The 17,472-nt window shown below is 48.7% G+C and overlaps 1 protein-coding gene across 2 annotated transcripts in view; it reads right to left on the bottom strand.

Moving 5' to 3' along the window:
* Nucleotides 1–15,060, bottom strand: part of nfatc2a (nuclear factor of activated T cells 2a) — a 32,032-nt gene extending 16,972 nt beyond the window's left edge. For both annotated transcript variants that reach the window (XM_083656866.1, XM_083656865.1), the window contains exons 1-6: nucleotides 14,913–15,060; nucleotides 13,031–13,988; nucleotides 12,710–12,878; nucleotides 8,689–8,891; nucleotides 8,130–8,302; nucleotides 4,812–4,952 (exon numbers count right to left, since the gene is read on the bottom strand). In XM_083656866.1, the coding sequence (XP_083512992.1) occupies nucleotides 4,812–4,952; nucleotides 8,130–8,302; nucleotides 8,689–8,891; nucleotides 12,710–12,878; nucleotides 13,031–13,988; nucleotides 14,913–15,045 (1,777 nt within the window). In that variant the 5' untranslated portion in view covers nucleotides 15,046–15,060. The remainder of the gene's footprint in view (nucleotides 1–4,811; nucleotides 4,953–8,129; nucleotides 8,303–8,688; nucleotides 8,892–12,709; nucleotides 12,879–13,030; nucleotides 13,989–14,912) is intronic.
* Nucleotides 15,061–17,472: the final 2,412 nt, after the last annotated feature.

The raw sequence follows: 17,472 nt of genomic DNA on the forward strand, positions 1-17,472 counted from the left end.
CACACACACACACACACACACACACAGTATATATATATATATGTATATATATATATATACAGTGTGTATATATATATATGTACACAGTATATATGTGTATATATGTATATATATATACAGTATATATGTGTGTATATGTATGTATGTATATATATATACTGTGTATATATATATATATATATATACTGTATATATATATACACAGTATATATACAGTGTATATATACTATATATATATATATATATATATATATATATAGGAAACATTAGCACTGTGATGTCAAGTCAACAGCGATTATGGTTTGCGTTCATCCTCTACTTCCATTCCCGCTTCACCGCGTTCCATTGAAGTTCCCATTTAACAGCAAATATCGTCTTTACAAAACAACGGCTGTCAAAAGCAATGTGCTGGTTAAAGTCCATATGGCCTTTATTGCGTTGTAACGTACAATATGGCCTGTGTGGTGCGCATTGAGTTGTGTTTGAATGGTAGGTGGGAAACCCTCTGTCAGATCACAAATGAAACACACATGGCTCGAATGAGTCAGCAGGAGAACGGGGGGATTCCACACATCTCGCCAAAATCACTCTTTTTTCTCTCTTTTATGTTTTTTCTCTCGGCTTTATTTTCGGGAAACAAGTGGCTCCGATTCACTCACAAAAAAAGGGGGTGACTGCTTTCTTGGCGTTTGGGTTTGTTTGCGTTTTGTTGCAATCCCGCTCTAAGGGATACCCCATCGTTTTTTCTCTCTCTGTTCCTCTGGAGGTAATTTGGGGGTGAAGAGAGGGCGAGCGGGGGAGTTGGACAGCGAGCTGAGTAGGCTCGACTTGGAAGGGAGGAGGGGGAGGGAAGGGGGGCGCTCGTTCCCCTCGTACAACCTCGTCCGTGCAGGAGAGCCAGGGGACGGGGGAGACCCCAGCCAGAGGAGGCAGCTGTCTCTCATTCAGAGAGGGGGCTTTCACAGCTGCACTGGTCCAGAACTCATGTGTCATAACAGAGACTCTCCAAAACAATGGCAATGCCTTTTGGGTACCGTTTCTTTTTCCGTACTCCCGTCTCGCTGGCTACTAACTGGACGCTGTGTCGTAACACGGGGAAATGCCAGGGAACCCCGGAGAAGGGAGAGGGAGGGAGGGAGGGAGGGAGCGGCTTGGCGGGGTCCAAGTGTGAGCGGAGGCGGGTCCCTGGAGAGGGACGCGTTTAAAAGGCCCGATGCGCTGACGCTCTCAGACAGCGGCGGAGTCGGTGAGTCACGACTTCACGACCATCTGGTCGATCGAACGCAAGAGTATCTCGATCCCCGTGCAGACGGATCAGACGGCTCTCGAGCAGCTTGGGATATACCGTTATAAAAAACCAGACACATGATTTATCACAGATGGTAAATGAAACCTAGTCTACCTGGTAATACTTCCCCCGATGTTATAAATCCAGCTCAATTTACTCGTTGGAAAACATTTGCACGCATGTCTTTTCTCTCAATCATGTTTGCTGTGCGGCTACGTGACGCGTCACCGAACCATGCAAATACACTGTGACTGAGGAAGAGTCCGGATTCAAATGACAGCAGGGTGACCTTTGTCATTATATCAATGGCGAGTGTTTCCCAAACTATGGGTCGCGGACCCAATTTGGGTCGCCGACCCGTCGGGTCGGGGGGTGGGTCGCCATCTGGTCGTCATGGCAACTTATTACCCTATGTTTTTTGGTCGCAGAGAGACACAGAATTTATCTTTTGGGTCCCAAGATGAAAAAGTTTTGGAAAACCCTGATTTGTGGCAATCATGGTTAAATCACTCTCAACTTCCACTAATAATGCCTGTGATACACTAGAAGACTTTGGAAATCTTCACAGATTATGAAGAGACTGGGGAGGTTACACTACAAGACTGGTTCATTAAGATTTATTTCATCACGACTGAAAAAACTGACTGAAATACACGACACAACTGACTCAGACGAGGCAGTATACACTACAAGACTTTTCACTTTGAAATTCAAACATGTTTGATATACTCTTTGTGGCTCCACCTGGCGTTGGGAGGCCGTTTACACTTGAAGACTAGAAATCAGGAGGCGATTAGAAATCTGTACCCAGTATACACTAACAGATTTTGCTGCCGACTAGCACAACAACTGCAGACTAGAGTCAACAAAGACAGACTGAGCCCAACTGGAAACCCTGTGTAAAATTGGGGGGAAAGTCTTGCAGTGTAAACGAGGCATTCGAAATGTTGTCGGAAATTGCACAATTACTACATGTGGTAGAAAAACGACATAAAAGAAGGCATTTTTGTGTGTGATTACGTCATGATCTTACCATAAACGATGATCTAAACAGAGCGTTTGATTCCGCCACAGACATATTTCAGAGTTAAAACTAAAGAGGATAATCGACAAGAGGTATGTGGATTGTGGACCGACCTCCCCGAGAAGATTTCTGACGTGGCACACAACGGTGCCATGGCACGAGTCCGATACCTCACGAGTCCGACACCTCACGAGTCCGAAAAAAGAGGCTAACTTCCCCCAGACCCTAACCCAAAACCTAACCTCTCCCACCCCCACGCCTAAACCTAACCTCCCCCAGACCCTAACCCAAAACCTAACCTCTCCCACCCCCACGCCTAAACCTAACCTCCCCCAGACCCTAACCCAAAACCATGAGGTGTCGGACTCGTGAGGTATCGGACTCGTGAGGTATCGGACTAGGGGGCAGTCCCCCACACAACAACAGCAGCACATGTTCAGCAGCACACGACCAGACCACACGACAACAACAACACACGTTCAGCAGCACACGACCAGACCACACGACAACAACAACACACGTTCAGCAGCACACGACCAGACCACACGACAACAACAGCAGCACACGACCAGACCACACAACAACAACAGCACCACACGTTCAGCAGCACACGACCAGACCACACAACAACAACAGCACGCGTTCAGCAGCACACGACCAGACCACACGACAACAACAACACACGTTCAGCAGCACACGACCAGACCACACAACAACAACAGCACACGTTCAGCAGCACACGACCAGACAACACAACAACAGCACACGTTCAGCAGCACACGACCAGACAACACAACAACAACAACACACGTTCAGCAGCACACGACAAGACAACACAACAACAACAACACACGTTCAGCAGCACACGACCAGACAACACAACAACAACAACACACGTTCAGCAGCACACGACCAGACCACACAACACAACAACACACGTTCAGCAGCACACGACCAGACAACACAACAACAACAACACACGTTCAGCAGCACACGACCAGACAACACAACAACAACAACACACGTTCAGCAGCACACGACCAGACAACACAACAACAACAACACACGTTCAGCAGCACACGACCAGACAACACAACACAACAACAACAACAGCACACGTTCAGCAGCACACGACCAGACCACACAACACAACAACAACAGCACACGTTCAGCAGCACACGACCAGACCACACAACAACAACAGCACACGTTCAGCAGCACACGACCAGACCACACAACAACAACAGCACACGTTCAGCAGCACACGACCAGACCACACGACAACAACAACACACGTACAACAGCACACGACCAGACCACACAACAACAACAACACACGTTCAGCAGCACACGACCAGACCACACGACAACAACAGCACCACACGTTCAGCAGCACACGTTCAGAGACGAGCGGCCCGACGAGAGCGATAAGACCTGCTGGAAGTCAGCCAGGGAGAAAAGGCCAAGGGGAAGTGAGGCAGACGAGTTATCATCTGTGATCATGCAAATGACTCATAGGTGAACTGCATGTGGCTCCGTCGACACACGGGACCGCCGGGCCGTGGCGTGGCGGGGCGTGGAGTTTGGACGCGGTAATCATTGAATCTGATGGGTAATCATGTTCACTGAGTAATAGCTCATTAGTTTATATCACTACTGGAAGTAGGTCGTGTGAGAACAGAAATAACAGATGCATAGATAGATAGAATCTGTCTAAATTGTCAAATTGGGTTCGGATTTTCCCCCCAAATATACTTGGCTAATTCCCTGTTAGGGTGTCCTGGTCGTTGCTCCACCCCCTCTGCCGAGAGAGAGAGAGAGAGAGAGAGAGCCCGGAGACTAGCACCATGCTTCATCCGATACATGTGCAGTCGCCAGCCGGTTCTTTTCACCTGACAGCGAGGAGGACGTCCGGCAGGATGGAGTTGAGATGGGGACTTGGACGTGGGACTCACAGTGACTCTTGAGACTTGACTTTGAGACTCGTCCTCAAAGACTTGAAACTTGACTTGGACTTGAGTTTTGGGACTTATTGTGAACAAGCTTTATTTTTGTATTTTATTTTTTTGGTGCAATAACATGAAGGAAATCTCTACTGATGTCATCCAATCAATGCTGATACTGTATGCTAATAGATAAGGAGTGAGGATAATAATACAGTACATGCTTTGACGTAGTAGGAGGATCTCGCTATTCCCCCCAGTTCACCCCCCCCCCCCCCCCGAACAGGTGCCCCGACCAACCAGAGGAGGCACTAGAGCAGCAACCAGGACACATACCCTTAATCAGGGGCTTCCCACCCGCAGACACAGACAATTGTGCCTGTATGGACGCCTGACCAAGACAGCAGAGGTAACACGGGGGCTCGAACCTGCGACCCTCGTGTTTGGCAGTTACCGCTGCGCTACCCCGGCGGACACCTAATCTAAATTGTAAATTGAGTTTGTGGAGTTTTGCTCGCCCGGACGTGAACGCGACAGCATCTGAGATGGGACTCACCCTGGGTTTTCTCCATAAAGATGACCTTGGAATCGGAGCTGAAGTTCTGGCCGGTCAGGATCATCTGCTGGCCTCCCAGCACAGAGCAGCTGTCCATGTCCTGCTTCTCCACCATGGGAAGCTCATGGGCTGAGCGCTGGGCTGCAGGGAGACACAGAGCACAGGAGTGGGGACTTGTTGCGTTCACTGTCCGTCTACGGTTGCACTTTGGAGACGTCCACTCACACAGGGAGGACATCGCATAGGGAGGAGGACATCGGAAACGCCTTCGCAGCTGCAGAGCGAATGTGAACCGGCGTGTGAGGACATCCTATACTTTGCAGCTTTGCATTGATTTTCTACATCTACACAGGAACCAGAAGTGGCTGTGCATCTACACAGGAACCAGAAGTGGCTGTGCATCTACACAGGAACCAGAAGTGGCTGTGTATCTACACAGGAACCAGAAGTGGCTGTGTATCTACACAGGAACCAGAAGTGGCTGTGCATCTACACAGGAACCAGAAGTGGCTGTGCATCTACACAGGAACCAGAAGTGGCTGTGCATCTACACAGGAACCAGAAGTGGCTGTGCATCTACACAGGAACCAGAAGTGGCTGTGTATCTACACAGGAACCAGAAGTGGCTGTGAATCTACACAGGAACCAGAAGTGGCTGTGCATCTACACAGGAACCAGAAGTGGCTGTGCATCTACACAGGAACCAGAAGTGGCTGTGCATCTACACAGGAACCAGAAGTGGCTGTGTATCTACACAGGAACCAGAAGTGGCTGTGAATCTACACAGGAACCAGAAGTGGCTGTGTATCTACACAGGAACCAGAAGTGGCTGTGCATCTACACAGGAACCAGAAGTGGCTGTGTATCTACACAGGAACCAGAAGTGGCTGTGAATCTACACAGGAACCAGAAGTGGCTGTGCATCTACACAGGAACCAGAAGTGGCTGTGCATCTACACAGGCACCAGAAGTGGCTGTGCATCTACACAGGAACCAGAAGTGGCTGTGCATCTACACAGGCACCAGAAGTGGCTGTGTATCTACACAGGAACCAGAAGTGGCTGTGTATCTACACAGGAACCAGAAGTGGCTGTGAATCTACACAGGAACCAGAAGTGGCTGTGCATCTACACAGGAACCAGAAGTGGCTGTGCATCTACACAGGAACCAGAAGTGGCTGTGCATCTACACAGGAACCAGAAGTGGCTGTGCATCTACACAGGAACCAGAAGTGGCTGTGCTTGAGATTAAATAAGTGGTGCAATCACAACTTCACAATCCTTCCTATTCCTGTTTTAGAAGGCAGCTAATTTCAATCTGTCAAATCAACAAGCGAGACAAGTGTCGCCTGTATGCAGCCAAACTTATCTAAATATTACATGTACCTTATAGTCTATGTATACGTTCTATGTGCTATAGATAATTTACCTTGTTGCCAGGTTTGACCCTGAAGATGAAAACTAAAGGACTATCTTTCAAATTTGGTTCAGGGAAAGTTCTCAAATTAAAATGACACTTATAAAAACAGCTAATATTGTGCTGCTATTAGGGCTGTGAATCTTCACTGGCCTCACGATTCATCTGTCAACGATTCAATTCCACGATGCATCTCGATGCTCAAAGTATTGCAGTTCAAAGTATCAAATCCTCAATTTTCTATAGTATTACTGCACATGGCTACTTTTTCATCAATTAATACAAGCAGTCAGATGAATATCAAGTCCCTTTTTTACTTAGAAAGTGCTTTAAAATCTGAATGTCAACAGAAATTTTAACATAAACAATTCAACGATTCATCTGTCAACGATTCGATTCGATTCACACGTCCGCACGATTCATTTTGACACCCCTAGCTGCTATAGTGTGTCAGTAAATGTCACCAACGCACGGGCATTATTGCTTAACCATGTTTTCATGTCCTAGATCCGTACGAGCACGAGCAGCCGTCAATCTGTAGCGACACGCTGGAGTGTCTCCGGAGTGTCATGTTACCCCCGCGCGGCTGTCAGCTTTGTCAGACGCGTTTGAGACGTTAACGACGAGGATCTAGCTTCCTCATATTGTGGACTCCTTGTCGCCGTTGAGTCGGTTTCGAAATCCGATACGCACTGAGGCGAGTTGAGGTGTCGACAAACAGCCCTGTGACCTTTGAACAGGTTTGTCTGTTCTACTACGCCGTGCGTCAACACAACACCAGAGAGGACGCCACCGAGAGAGAGGAGAGAGAGAGGCCCCCCTGTCTCTCCAAACACACGCCGCTGTCACCATGTCACGCGTCGCTTTGCTAACATGTGTCGTAGGTGTCGTAGTAGTTCACGCTTCACGCGCCGCTGGCTGGCCAATAGAGAGCCCCAAAGTGGAACGTCACTTCCTGCTTCAGCACTGCACCAGAGATTTTCATCCGCCATTAATTTCCCCATAGACATTTCGTCAAAATGCTTCTAAAAATAGTTTTACTGGGTCAAACCAAACGGTTCAGCTATATTTAGAATCGGACAAGTAAAAACTATTTTTATAAGCATTTTACGAAATATCTATGGGAAAATAAATGGGGGATGAAAATCTCTGGTACAGCGCTGCAAAGCAGGAAGTGACGTTCCACTTTGACTCTCTATTGTCCCGACGTTCATCCGGACGGCTCGACAGCTAGATAACGGCAATTATAAAGTGATATTATTCTGAATGGCTGTGTTCTGTTTGACAGCGACACGAGCAGAGTGTACTTTACTTAGTAGTATGTACTCGGTGTTACGGTGACGAATGCTATTTGTTGACGCGGGAGCTGTTCTAAGCCAGATAAAGGGCGGCATTGTTTGAGTTTTGATTATGCCAGGTGCTTTAATAACACTGTGTACATATGCACTCGTGTACCCAAACACAGACTTTACTAGAGTACACACACAGACACACACACACCCCGAGACACACACACACACACAGACACACACACAGACCCACACACACACACACACACACACACACACACACACACACACACAGAGACACACAGCGAGTACCTGTTGGATGGAGGTAAGCGCTAGTCGCATAAAGACGTCTTTGTGCGCAGGACTCTGGCCTATCAGCCCAGCTCCAAGCTTATTTGAATGCGGGTTCGTTTTTTCTCCCTGACCGTGTTGACTTTACATTAAGTCTGGTTAGCATCACATTCACGATTAGAAGCCCACAAAGACGACTCAAAACCCAGACCATGCAGAACTTCTGTCTAATTCATGAATCGGGAAAACAATCGGTACAAAATATCAGCACAAGAAGCATAACTGCGGGATTGGTTACTTGATGAACGTATAAGTTGCTTACAGCACTCTACGGGATGCGAGGCCACCTGCAGGGAGAGGTGCTGTCCTCCCGGCTGAGGTATGTGCACGCGGAACACAAGGCGGACGCGGGTGTTTTTCCGGCCGATGTCGGTCTCTCCCTTCCTCAGCTCGATGTCGGCGTTCCGGAGCTTCAGGATCCCCGCGCAGTCGATTCTGTGACAGAGAACAGGGTTTTATGCAAAGCTGGACAATGAGTGAAATCACTACGAAAACAGCTGTTTTTAGGTTTCTATAGGTCACTCTGTCGGTTGGTCGGTCCATAAAAAGTTTGACGCCCTTTAGTGGGCACAGTTTCGCCACTAGGAGGCGCGTGTGTGTGTGTGTGTGTGTGTGTGTGTGTGTGTGTGGAAGTGTGAAGGTGTGTGCTTGTGTTGATGCCAATTGGCTAAAAAGGGGTGGTGGTGGGAGGGGCAAATTTTGAAATGCAGGATGGCAGGGGCAGATTAGAGGGGCTAGCCCCTGCTATTTGCAAATTACTTTTTTTATTATTATTTTCTTTTTATTTACTTATTTAAAAATATGCATTCTGACATTCTCACATTGCTTTCATGTTGTTCTTTGGCTCCAGGGGGATCTCGAGGACCTTGGTGCCGTGGATGACCTTCTCGAAGCTGGTGGTGGTGACCGTCTTGCCCGTGATGCGGTGCACCTGGTAGAAGGCGTGCGGCTTGAGGATGCGCTCGTCCGCCGTGCCGATGAAGATCTGCAGGCCCAGCGGCTCCTTGCCTCGGTAGCCGTGTAGCTGCAACGTGCAGAAAGAAAGAGGAAGCTGAATGGATGGATGGATGGATGTACGCTTGCTTACTGGCACTGCTGATACATCAGATCGGCAATACGTCATTTTGTAGGCGGCTGCTGGCGGCACATGTTCCCGCCCCCTTTTAGGGAGGGGAAAGACAAGCCTCTCCACGTTGACCTCAATGTAAAATAGCACTACCAAAAAATGTATAGAAAAATAACAATCAAAATCTTTTTTATTAATGACCACAAAACACCGTGACATGACAATATATTACAACTCGGCCAGCCACACAATGCGCAAGATACATGAGAAATATGACTTTGACCCGTCTAAAATCATGTGACTCATGACCCGTCTCTGACCTCTAGTTCCGGTCCTGTTGCTACTTTAGTCTTCCGACATGAAATGCTGTTGTAGTGGAGCCCAGCGTGGTTGTAGGCTACTTGGCTCGGGGCTGTAATGTAAATATGTGACATGAGTCACATGATTTGAGATGGGTCAAAGTCATATTTCCGGTGTATCTTGTCCATTCTATGGCCAGACGAGTTGTAATATATTGTCAAGTCATGGTGTTTTGGGGTCATTAATAAACGAGATTGATTCTGTTATTTTTCTCTACTTTTTTTGGGGGTAGTGCTATTTTACATTGAAGTCAACGGGGGTGGAGAGGCTTGCGTTTTCCCCCTAAAAGGGGGCGGGGCCTAATTGCCGATCTGATGTATGATAGGACGGTATCTTTCTCTTATCATCCCCTATCCTCTTTTCACCGCCTACTTCTTTTCTGACTCGATTCATGTTAGGTGATGAAAGATAAATGCGAAGGAAGCGTTGGCGGCACTCGAAGCTCATAATGTATTTCTCATATCCTCTTGACTTAGCACTGCCTGTTCAGATCTCTTCAGCAGCTGACTCTACTATGACCGTCCAGTTTCCCCCTCTGAGGGGCGCTAATCCGTGTGGGACCCATGTGTCAACCACTTCTTCTACTACAGCCTTGAACAGCAGCCAGCAGAGAGCTCACATCCTATGGCCTTGGAGGCTCGTACAGTAGAACGTTTTATACTTGTTCCTTCATAAGTGGCCGCGGAATTCAAAGGAACTGAGCAGGGATTCTGTCCTTCACTGGCACGCGTCGAAGATCACCAGAACCCAAACTGTCATAAAGAGCCCAGCTTGAGCGAGTGACACGTGTGTGACTGTGAGGGATACTTTTTGAAACTAAACGTGTTGGAAGAAATTAATTAACTAACCAATTAATGATCAAATGAGTCATGTTGTGTGACTTGAAGGTTGACAACATTGTGTTGCATGCCATGGTGTCTAATAAGTGTTACCAAATATGGGTGCAGACATAAACATTGGCGTGCGAGGCTCGATAGAGAGAGAGAGAGAGAGAGAGAGAGAGAGAGAGAGAGAGAGAGAGAGAGAGAGGAAACATGCATGCAATACCACACTACATGAAGTTGCATCTAAAAGTATTTGCACAAACAGTATTGTGTGCATTGTGTTCATCCAAAAAATATAACCACATTTTAGTTGCAAAAGTGATGGCACAAACACTACAGGTGAGTTATAGTAACTCTTAATTTCCTCCCCATCTAGCTAGCTTCCTCCGTGTTCGTCAGACAGACAGACGAGCACGGAGAAACTGTACACACCTTCTCTACATCAAATCCACTAGCCGAAGAAGAAATGATCTTCTCTACATCAAATCCACTAGCCGAAGAAGAAATGATCTTCTCTACATCAAATCCACTAGCCGAAGAAGAAATGATCTTCTCTACATCAAATCCACTAGCCGAAGAAGAAATGATCTTCTCTACATCAAATCCACTAGCCGAAGAAGAAATGATCTTCTCGCTCGGGCCTAAAACTGACACACGCAGCAGCTAGCAGCTGCTGCTGCTGCCCACTGTGTGAGCAGAAACTATGGCAACATGAATGAGTGTGTGTGTGTGTGTGTGTGTGTGTGTGTGTGTGTGCGCGGGACGCGTGTGCGTGTGTGTGCGTGTGTGTGTGTGCGTGTGTGTGTGTGCGTCTGTGTGTGTGTGCGTGTGTGTGTGTGTGTGTGTCCAGGTAGCTGCCACAGTGAGTGAAAGAGAGGAAGTTGACTGCAAACACTCAACAGGCCCATGTGAGCGGGCGGGCGGTTGTCATGGCAGTGAGCAGGAGCAGTGAGTCATGACAGAGAGCAGTGTAGGAAAAGTAAAGTGGAGGGGGGGTAGAGAGAGGAGAGAGAGAGAGAGGGGAGAGAGACAGAGAGAGAGAGAGAGAGACAGAGAGAGAGGAGAGAGAGGGAGAGAGAGGGGAGAGAGAGGGAGAGAGAGGTGAGAGAGAGAGAGAGAGGGGAGAGAGACAGAGAGAGAGGAGAGAGAGGGAGAGAGAGGGGAGAGAGACAGACAGAGAGAGAGGAGAGGGGGGAGAGAGAGACAGACAGAGAGAGAGGGGGGAGAGAGAGACAGAGAGAGAGAAGGAGAGAGAGGAGAGAGAGACAGAGAGAGAGAGGAGAGGAGAGAAGGAGAGAGAGAGAGAGAGAGAGAGAGACAGACAGAGAGAGAGGAGAGAGAGAAGGAGAGAGAGAGGGGGGGGAGAGAGACAGACTGAGAGAGGAGAGAGAGACAGACAGAGAGAGAAGGAGAGAGAGAGAGAGGGGAGAGAGACAGACAGAGAGAGAGAAGGAGAGAGAGAGGGGGAGAGAGACAGAGAGAGAGAAGGAGAGAGAGAGGGGAGAGAGAGACAGACAGAGAGAGAGGGAGAGAGAGACAGACAGACAGAGAGAGAGAAGGAGAGAGAGAGAGGGGAGAGAGAGACAGAGAGAGAGAAGGGGAGAGAGAGAGAGAGAGGGAGTGCGGCCGTGGCTAGCCAGCCCTGACCATCTGATTGGCCTGGCAGACCAGGCAGCACTGACCTCAGGAAGGGGGGTGGGGTGGGGGGGGGGGGGGGGGGCAGAAAATGGAAAAGTGTTAAGTGAGAAAAGTTTAATTTCCACCAGGTCCCCACTATCACCGACGACAACGACGACAACAACAAAAAAGGCCTTGACAACACCGACAAAAACGTGAAGTCAAAGCAACACTTGGGGCCATGAACATCGGCTGTCTCTTCTTCTGTCTAAAAAAAACATGACGTTAATGACAGCAGGTAGGCGAGCAGCAGACACGGCTTTTGAGTACCTGCCAAGTCAAGCTGTTACAACACTCATGTCAGACAGAGCACGCTGCCACACAGTCATCCAGCCATTGTGTATGAGGAAGTCGTTTGTGTTTGTGTGTCAGTCTGTGCGGTTACAACCGTGGGGCCCGGGGAGGGGAGGGGAGGGGGGGCGGGGTGGGCGGGGGCAACCTATTTTTAAGCAGGAAGTCAAAAATCAGCGCGGCTGTGTTGTTGTCATGAGCCTGGCGTGGCGGTGGTTACGACGTGTCACATGTCTGGGGGGGGGGGGGACGCTCGCCGATTTCACAGTCGCGCCTCAGAAAAAGTGTTGCAAAACTACAGTAGAGAGGACGTGCAGGAGCGAGCGAGGACGGTGAGAGAGGGGCCAGAATAAGGCGGAGTCAACTCAGCCCCAGTCATTTTCATACTACTGGCTCTGGGCAATAACAGCACTTTACCTGCATAATGACTAGGAAATACCATTACACGCGAGGCCTCTCCTGTCATGGGCTGCCTGCCCTGAGGCTTTAAGACTTAGCCTTACTTAGCTCCCGAACTGGAACGCTAAAATCAATCGCCTTGCTCTTTTGAAGAGCGCCGTGAATGGGTGAAATGTGTCCGCGTTTTTCGGTCGCATCGATCGAAATCATTCATCTTGGTCCTACCTGGACCACGGGGTGTCCTCCGGTGGGGGCTTTCACGGCGCCCCTGCTGCCCTCCGTCTCGTAGTGCGCCCGGTGGTGGGGCTTGGGCTGCACGTCGATGTGGAGCTCGTACTGGTCGGAGCGGCTGGGGATCGGCCATTCCAACGGGGGCAGAGACGCCACGGGAATGCTGTGTGTGGAACATAGCAAGAGAGGATGGAAATCATGGAGATTAGCGTTAACATGCACCTTGGGAAAATGGATTGTTATCTTCAGGTGCTGTGGGTTGGATTGTTGAGTGCATGCAAGCCACGAGGCCTCCTGTCCTCCCGACCCATTCACCTGCAGATGCTGGAGACCAGGGGTTTGGGCCAGATGGGTGGGATAACAAAGAAGGGCTCAGCGCCGGATTTGGTTTTGATGTCCTGGTCGCAGGACACCAGGTAGTTGCCCTCTCCGTGGTTCTCGGGGTACAGGGTGTACACCTGGTTGGTCGTCTTGACTATCTTCGTGGGCACCAAGCCCGGCTGGCAGGCACCGAAGCCGTTCATGACGTCGGCCAGGCTGCCGTGGGGACTGTAGTGGGCGCCGATGTTGTGCTCCAGGTGTCCTCCGCCGTGGGGGGACGGGCTGCGGGAGCGGTGGCCCGGCATCATCATCAGCCCCGGGTTGCGGTACATGTCGTAGGTGCGCTTGCCCTGCGGCGAGGTGGAGCGCGAGCCCGGCCGCGGGGAGCCGGAGGGCGAGCGGGGGCCCAGGCAGCCGCCGCCGCCGCCGTCCTCGGTCAGGCTGGTGCGCGGAGAGGTGCCCGGGGAGGTGCGCGGCGAGCCTGTGTGGATGTTCTGGAGCCGGGGGCAGAGGTCGGCGTTCTGCCCGCTGCTGGGAGACACGCACGGAGACGCCCAGGGGGAGTAGCTCTCCGAGTGCCAGCTGGTGGAGGAGTTGCTGCTGGCGGGGCTCAGGCACTGGGGCTCGCGGTAGGCCAGGCTGTCATGGCCGGGCACGGTGAGGCTGGGCCTCGGGCTAATGTTCAGCGGGTGGTTCTGCAGGGCGTCCCGGTGGTTGTAGGGCGAGGGGGTGATTTCGATGCGCGGGCTCAGGGCCAGGCCCCCAGGCCGCGAGCTGTCCAGGTAGTTCCGGGCCTCCTGGTGCTCATATCCCGAGAGCACCTCCGGGTGGTGGTGGAGGTCGCTGTAGGCGGGGCTGCACGACTTGAGGCCGTACGGAGACGCCTGCTCCAGAGGGTAGGCCTGCTCAGACTCGGGGCTGAGGATTTTGTGAGACGCGAGGTTCGGGTCATCTGCAGAGGAGAGCAAAGTGGGAAAAGCATTAAAAATTAAAACACACATGAAGAAAACCTTAGATATTGTCGAAGCCAACAGAGCGGGTCAATAATATGATTCAAACAGGAGTCACAAGAGAGATCAGCATTTTTATTATTTAAAATATTTTTCATTATTCCAATTATGATGACACCAAAGCAATATATATCGAATCAATTCTGTTCCCAATTATGAATCACCAGTTCACAACTTAACCTGCAGACGTTCAGCTTGCAACAACATATCAGGTCAAATTTCGAAAAGCTCATTACATACTCATACTAGTGGACCTATGGGACCCCCCCTTCCGGGAGTTAGACCTCCTTGGCAGTGGTCTCCAAAGCCTCGGGGACACACTCAAAATTCATCATAAATCACTGATGATATATATCACTATATGTATAGAATTTGTGATATCGCTCGAGCACTCAATGATGATGTCATCAGCGATGATGTCACCAGATGATGTCATCATTGCTGGAGTGGCATCACATCATTAGTTAATTAAGGCAATCATCATCATTAGGTAATTAGGGGCAATTAATTGGCCCTAATTACCTATTTAAAAAAATCCATCTGCAGGATAGGTCACCCAGGGATTTTAATTTACACTACTTGAAAGATTCGACCCGATCGCACGTAAAATGGCATAGCTGTGGCCGAACACAATTCTGCTCACTCACTCACACACAGACAAGACAGACACTTGGCATTATTAGGCTACATGTCATGATGATCAAGCCTGTGAAATTAACTTCCTGCTTTGTTTGTTTGTTTTCTTTTCATTGACACGACTAAACCCTAACAGACACATATTTTGTACTAAGTCATATGAGGCTATATTAATAACAGAGGAGGGGAGAGGAGTCAGCACGGGCTGCTGCCAAAAAGCTCGCACAAACCTTGGTGTCCCCCAGTGTACTCGCTGCAAGGTGGCTCGTATTCAAACAGGTACTCAAACTCCAAATCCTCATCGGGGCAGTTGACTCGACGCAGTTCCTCCTCCAAGTCGTTTTCGTCGTATAAAGCGGTCATCTGTCTCTATTTCTGTTTACCAAGTGTGTCCCTGTGCAGAGTAGACCACACGAGTCGACGGAGACGCGGCGGCGGCGGTGATGATGATGATGAGGAGGATGATGTTTGGGGAACCTGCGCAAGTGTCAAATGATGCATGTGCGAGCGGCGGCAGGTGAAGCGCACAAAGTTTCCTGTTTCGGCTTCCTTCCCGCAGTTATTTTCGGATGAAGGCGGGTCTGTTTTCATACTCTATCTGCAAGTTCATCAGTGTGGATCGGTGGATCACGCCTCCCCACCCGGCATGAGCGCGCAGCGATACGTCGAAGAAAAGAAAGGAAGAAGTAAAAAAAAAAAACGCACGCACGCACCGTGTGCAGTGCAGCTTGAAAGTGATGAATTAACCGCACACGCACCGGGCGGATTAAAGCAGCCAACTGTGTGCTGCAGTAACATGATGTGCCGCTGCTGCCCCCGGGTGTTTGGCACGTTGCAATTACGCACCAGGGTGTTCACTTATTATCGATCTGTATAGACTCTAAAACACTTAGGCTATCAGTTTATTATTGACGAGGGTGCAGTAGTCTAGTGGGAATGGGATCCTGTAGTTTATGTATGGATGTAGTGTATGGATGATGGTGTGAGTGATAAACACATCATAATTAGATTATTTATTAGACAGTAGGCCTATTTGGTGATGCTGACCCGCCCCCCCCCCTCCGAAAAATCCAATTATCTGCCCCTGCCTACACTGACTGTATTTAGATTATTTATTTTTTTACATTAACTATTTTGACAGAAATATTTCTGATGCACTGTCTGCTCCATTGTGAATGATTAAAGACAGACAGAGACAGCTGGCCTGGCAGCATAGCCTACCTACACATTAATGGCAATCAGGTTGGCTCTATATGGCATTCCTGCTGCAGTGCATAGTGGGCTCACCCTATGTTCACTATGCTACGTCAGCAAAAATGATAAACGTGCCCACATTCACACAAGACTCTGTTTCTATTCCTCTTTGATCTTTTTGGTGACGTCATTTGATCCCATAGCATAGCCTATAGGCTACTACAGGTGCTGCAAATCCCATTTTTACAACTGTACAGATTGACAGGCATTAACATATTGGATGGCTGTTTGAAAAGTAGCCCAGCATAACAACGTGTTCAATTAGCTATTTTAATAAGCATTTGAGCATGCAAACCACAAAGACAGCATTAGGACACGATTGACCTGTGTGACCCCCCCCCCCCCCCCCCCCTTCCAGTGCACTATGCCAAAAGGTGTCTGCGTCAGTATCAGACAGAATATAAATCTGAGCCTGGAAAGTTTTCAAGAGGTTTTGTGACGAGTTAAAAATAAAATAAAATAAAAAATCTAATTAGCTACCAAAAAAACTCAGTGTATTTTAAATTATTGCGCTCGTAAATTGGAGTCGAGCCAGAATCTTAATTGTCTGATTAGTCTATCACATTAACAGGTAGGAGGCGAAAATTCACCAATTACTCGTTCTCATAGGCTACATCACATTACTTGTTCTTCTCACATCTCATGGAACATACATGGTACATTGATCTCAACACTTGAAATGTGTTGCTTGGTTCAAAAATCTTTTAGGCTAGCCTTTCCCCACTTTTCTTAGCTCGCCGTTCTTGACTAAAGTTAGGGTTATTTTAATCTTTTACTATTAATGTCAACATTAATGACAAGACAAAGTACTTCATGTGCTCCCGTCCCAGGCATGCAACTCACGCTGTGCGCTGAGCAACTATTAGCGCGCAGCCAGCCAGCGTGTCTCTATATAGGCTCCCTGACGCATTCAACTATCTCAGAAATGTAAGAGACAGACAGGCAACTCATAACACCCCAGCTCATACACCAGCATTATAGGCTACGTCACACAATACAGCGCGAACATCTATCGATTAAAAAGCAGATTTACCAGATAATCACTCACAACATTTCAGCAGTACCTTGATCCATCGACCTCATCGTGTGGTACTGTGCCAGTCTCCAAGTCTCTCTAAACATTTGAAGAAAAAAGAAGACAAAATAAACTGAAAATAAAAAATGATGAAAAGTTATTCTCCTCTAACAACCATAGCAGAAGAAACTTCAGTATAAAAAAAAGTAGACCCGAGTTGAAGCAGGGAAAATAAACTCCTATAGGTTCAAAAACGTTGTATAGCTGCGACGGGGCAGCTGTGCGCAAAGTCCCTTTCTGTTCAAAAACATGTAGTAGGCTGCATTCAACTCCAGCACTGCTTATGGTATGAAGTCCCTTTCCTAGAGCTCTATAAGGATTACTTGAGTATCAAGAGCGGCTTCCTTCCTCGCTCTGGCTGTTTATAATGGGCCAATGCTGTAAAATAACGGGATTCCCTCAGTGTTTCCTCCTGTTTGTGCGCCTTTGCCATGGAAACCTGGAGCGCGTCCAGTGCGGAG

Source organism: Poromitra crassiceps (assembly GCF_964638095.1).
Source record: "Poromitra crassiceps genome assembly, chromosome: 20".
In the NCBI taxonomy this organism is placed as follows: Eukaryota; Metazoa; Chordata; class Actinopteri; order Beryciformes; family Melamphaidae; genus Poromitra; species Poromitra crassiceps.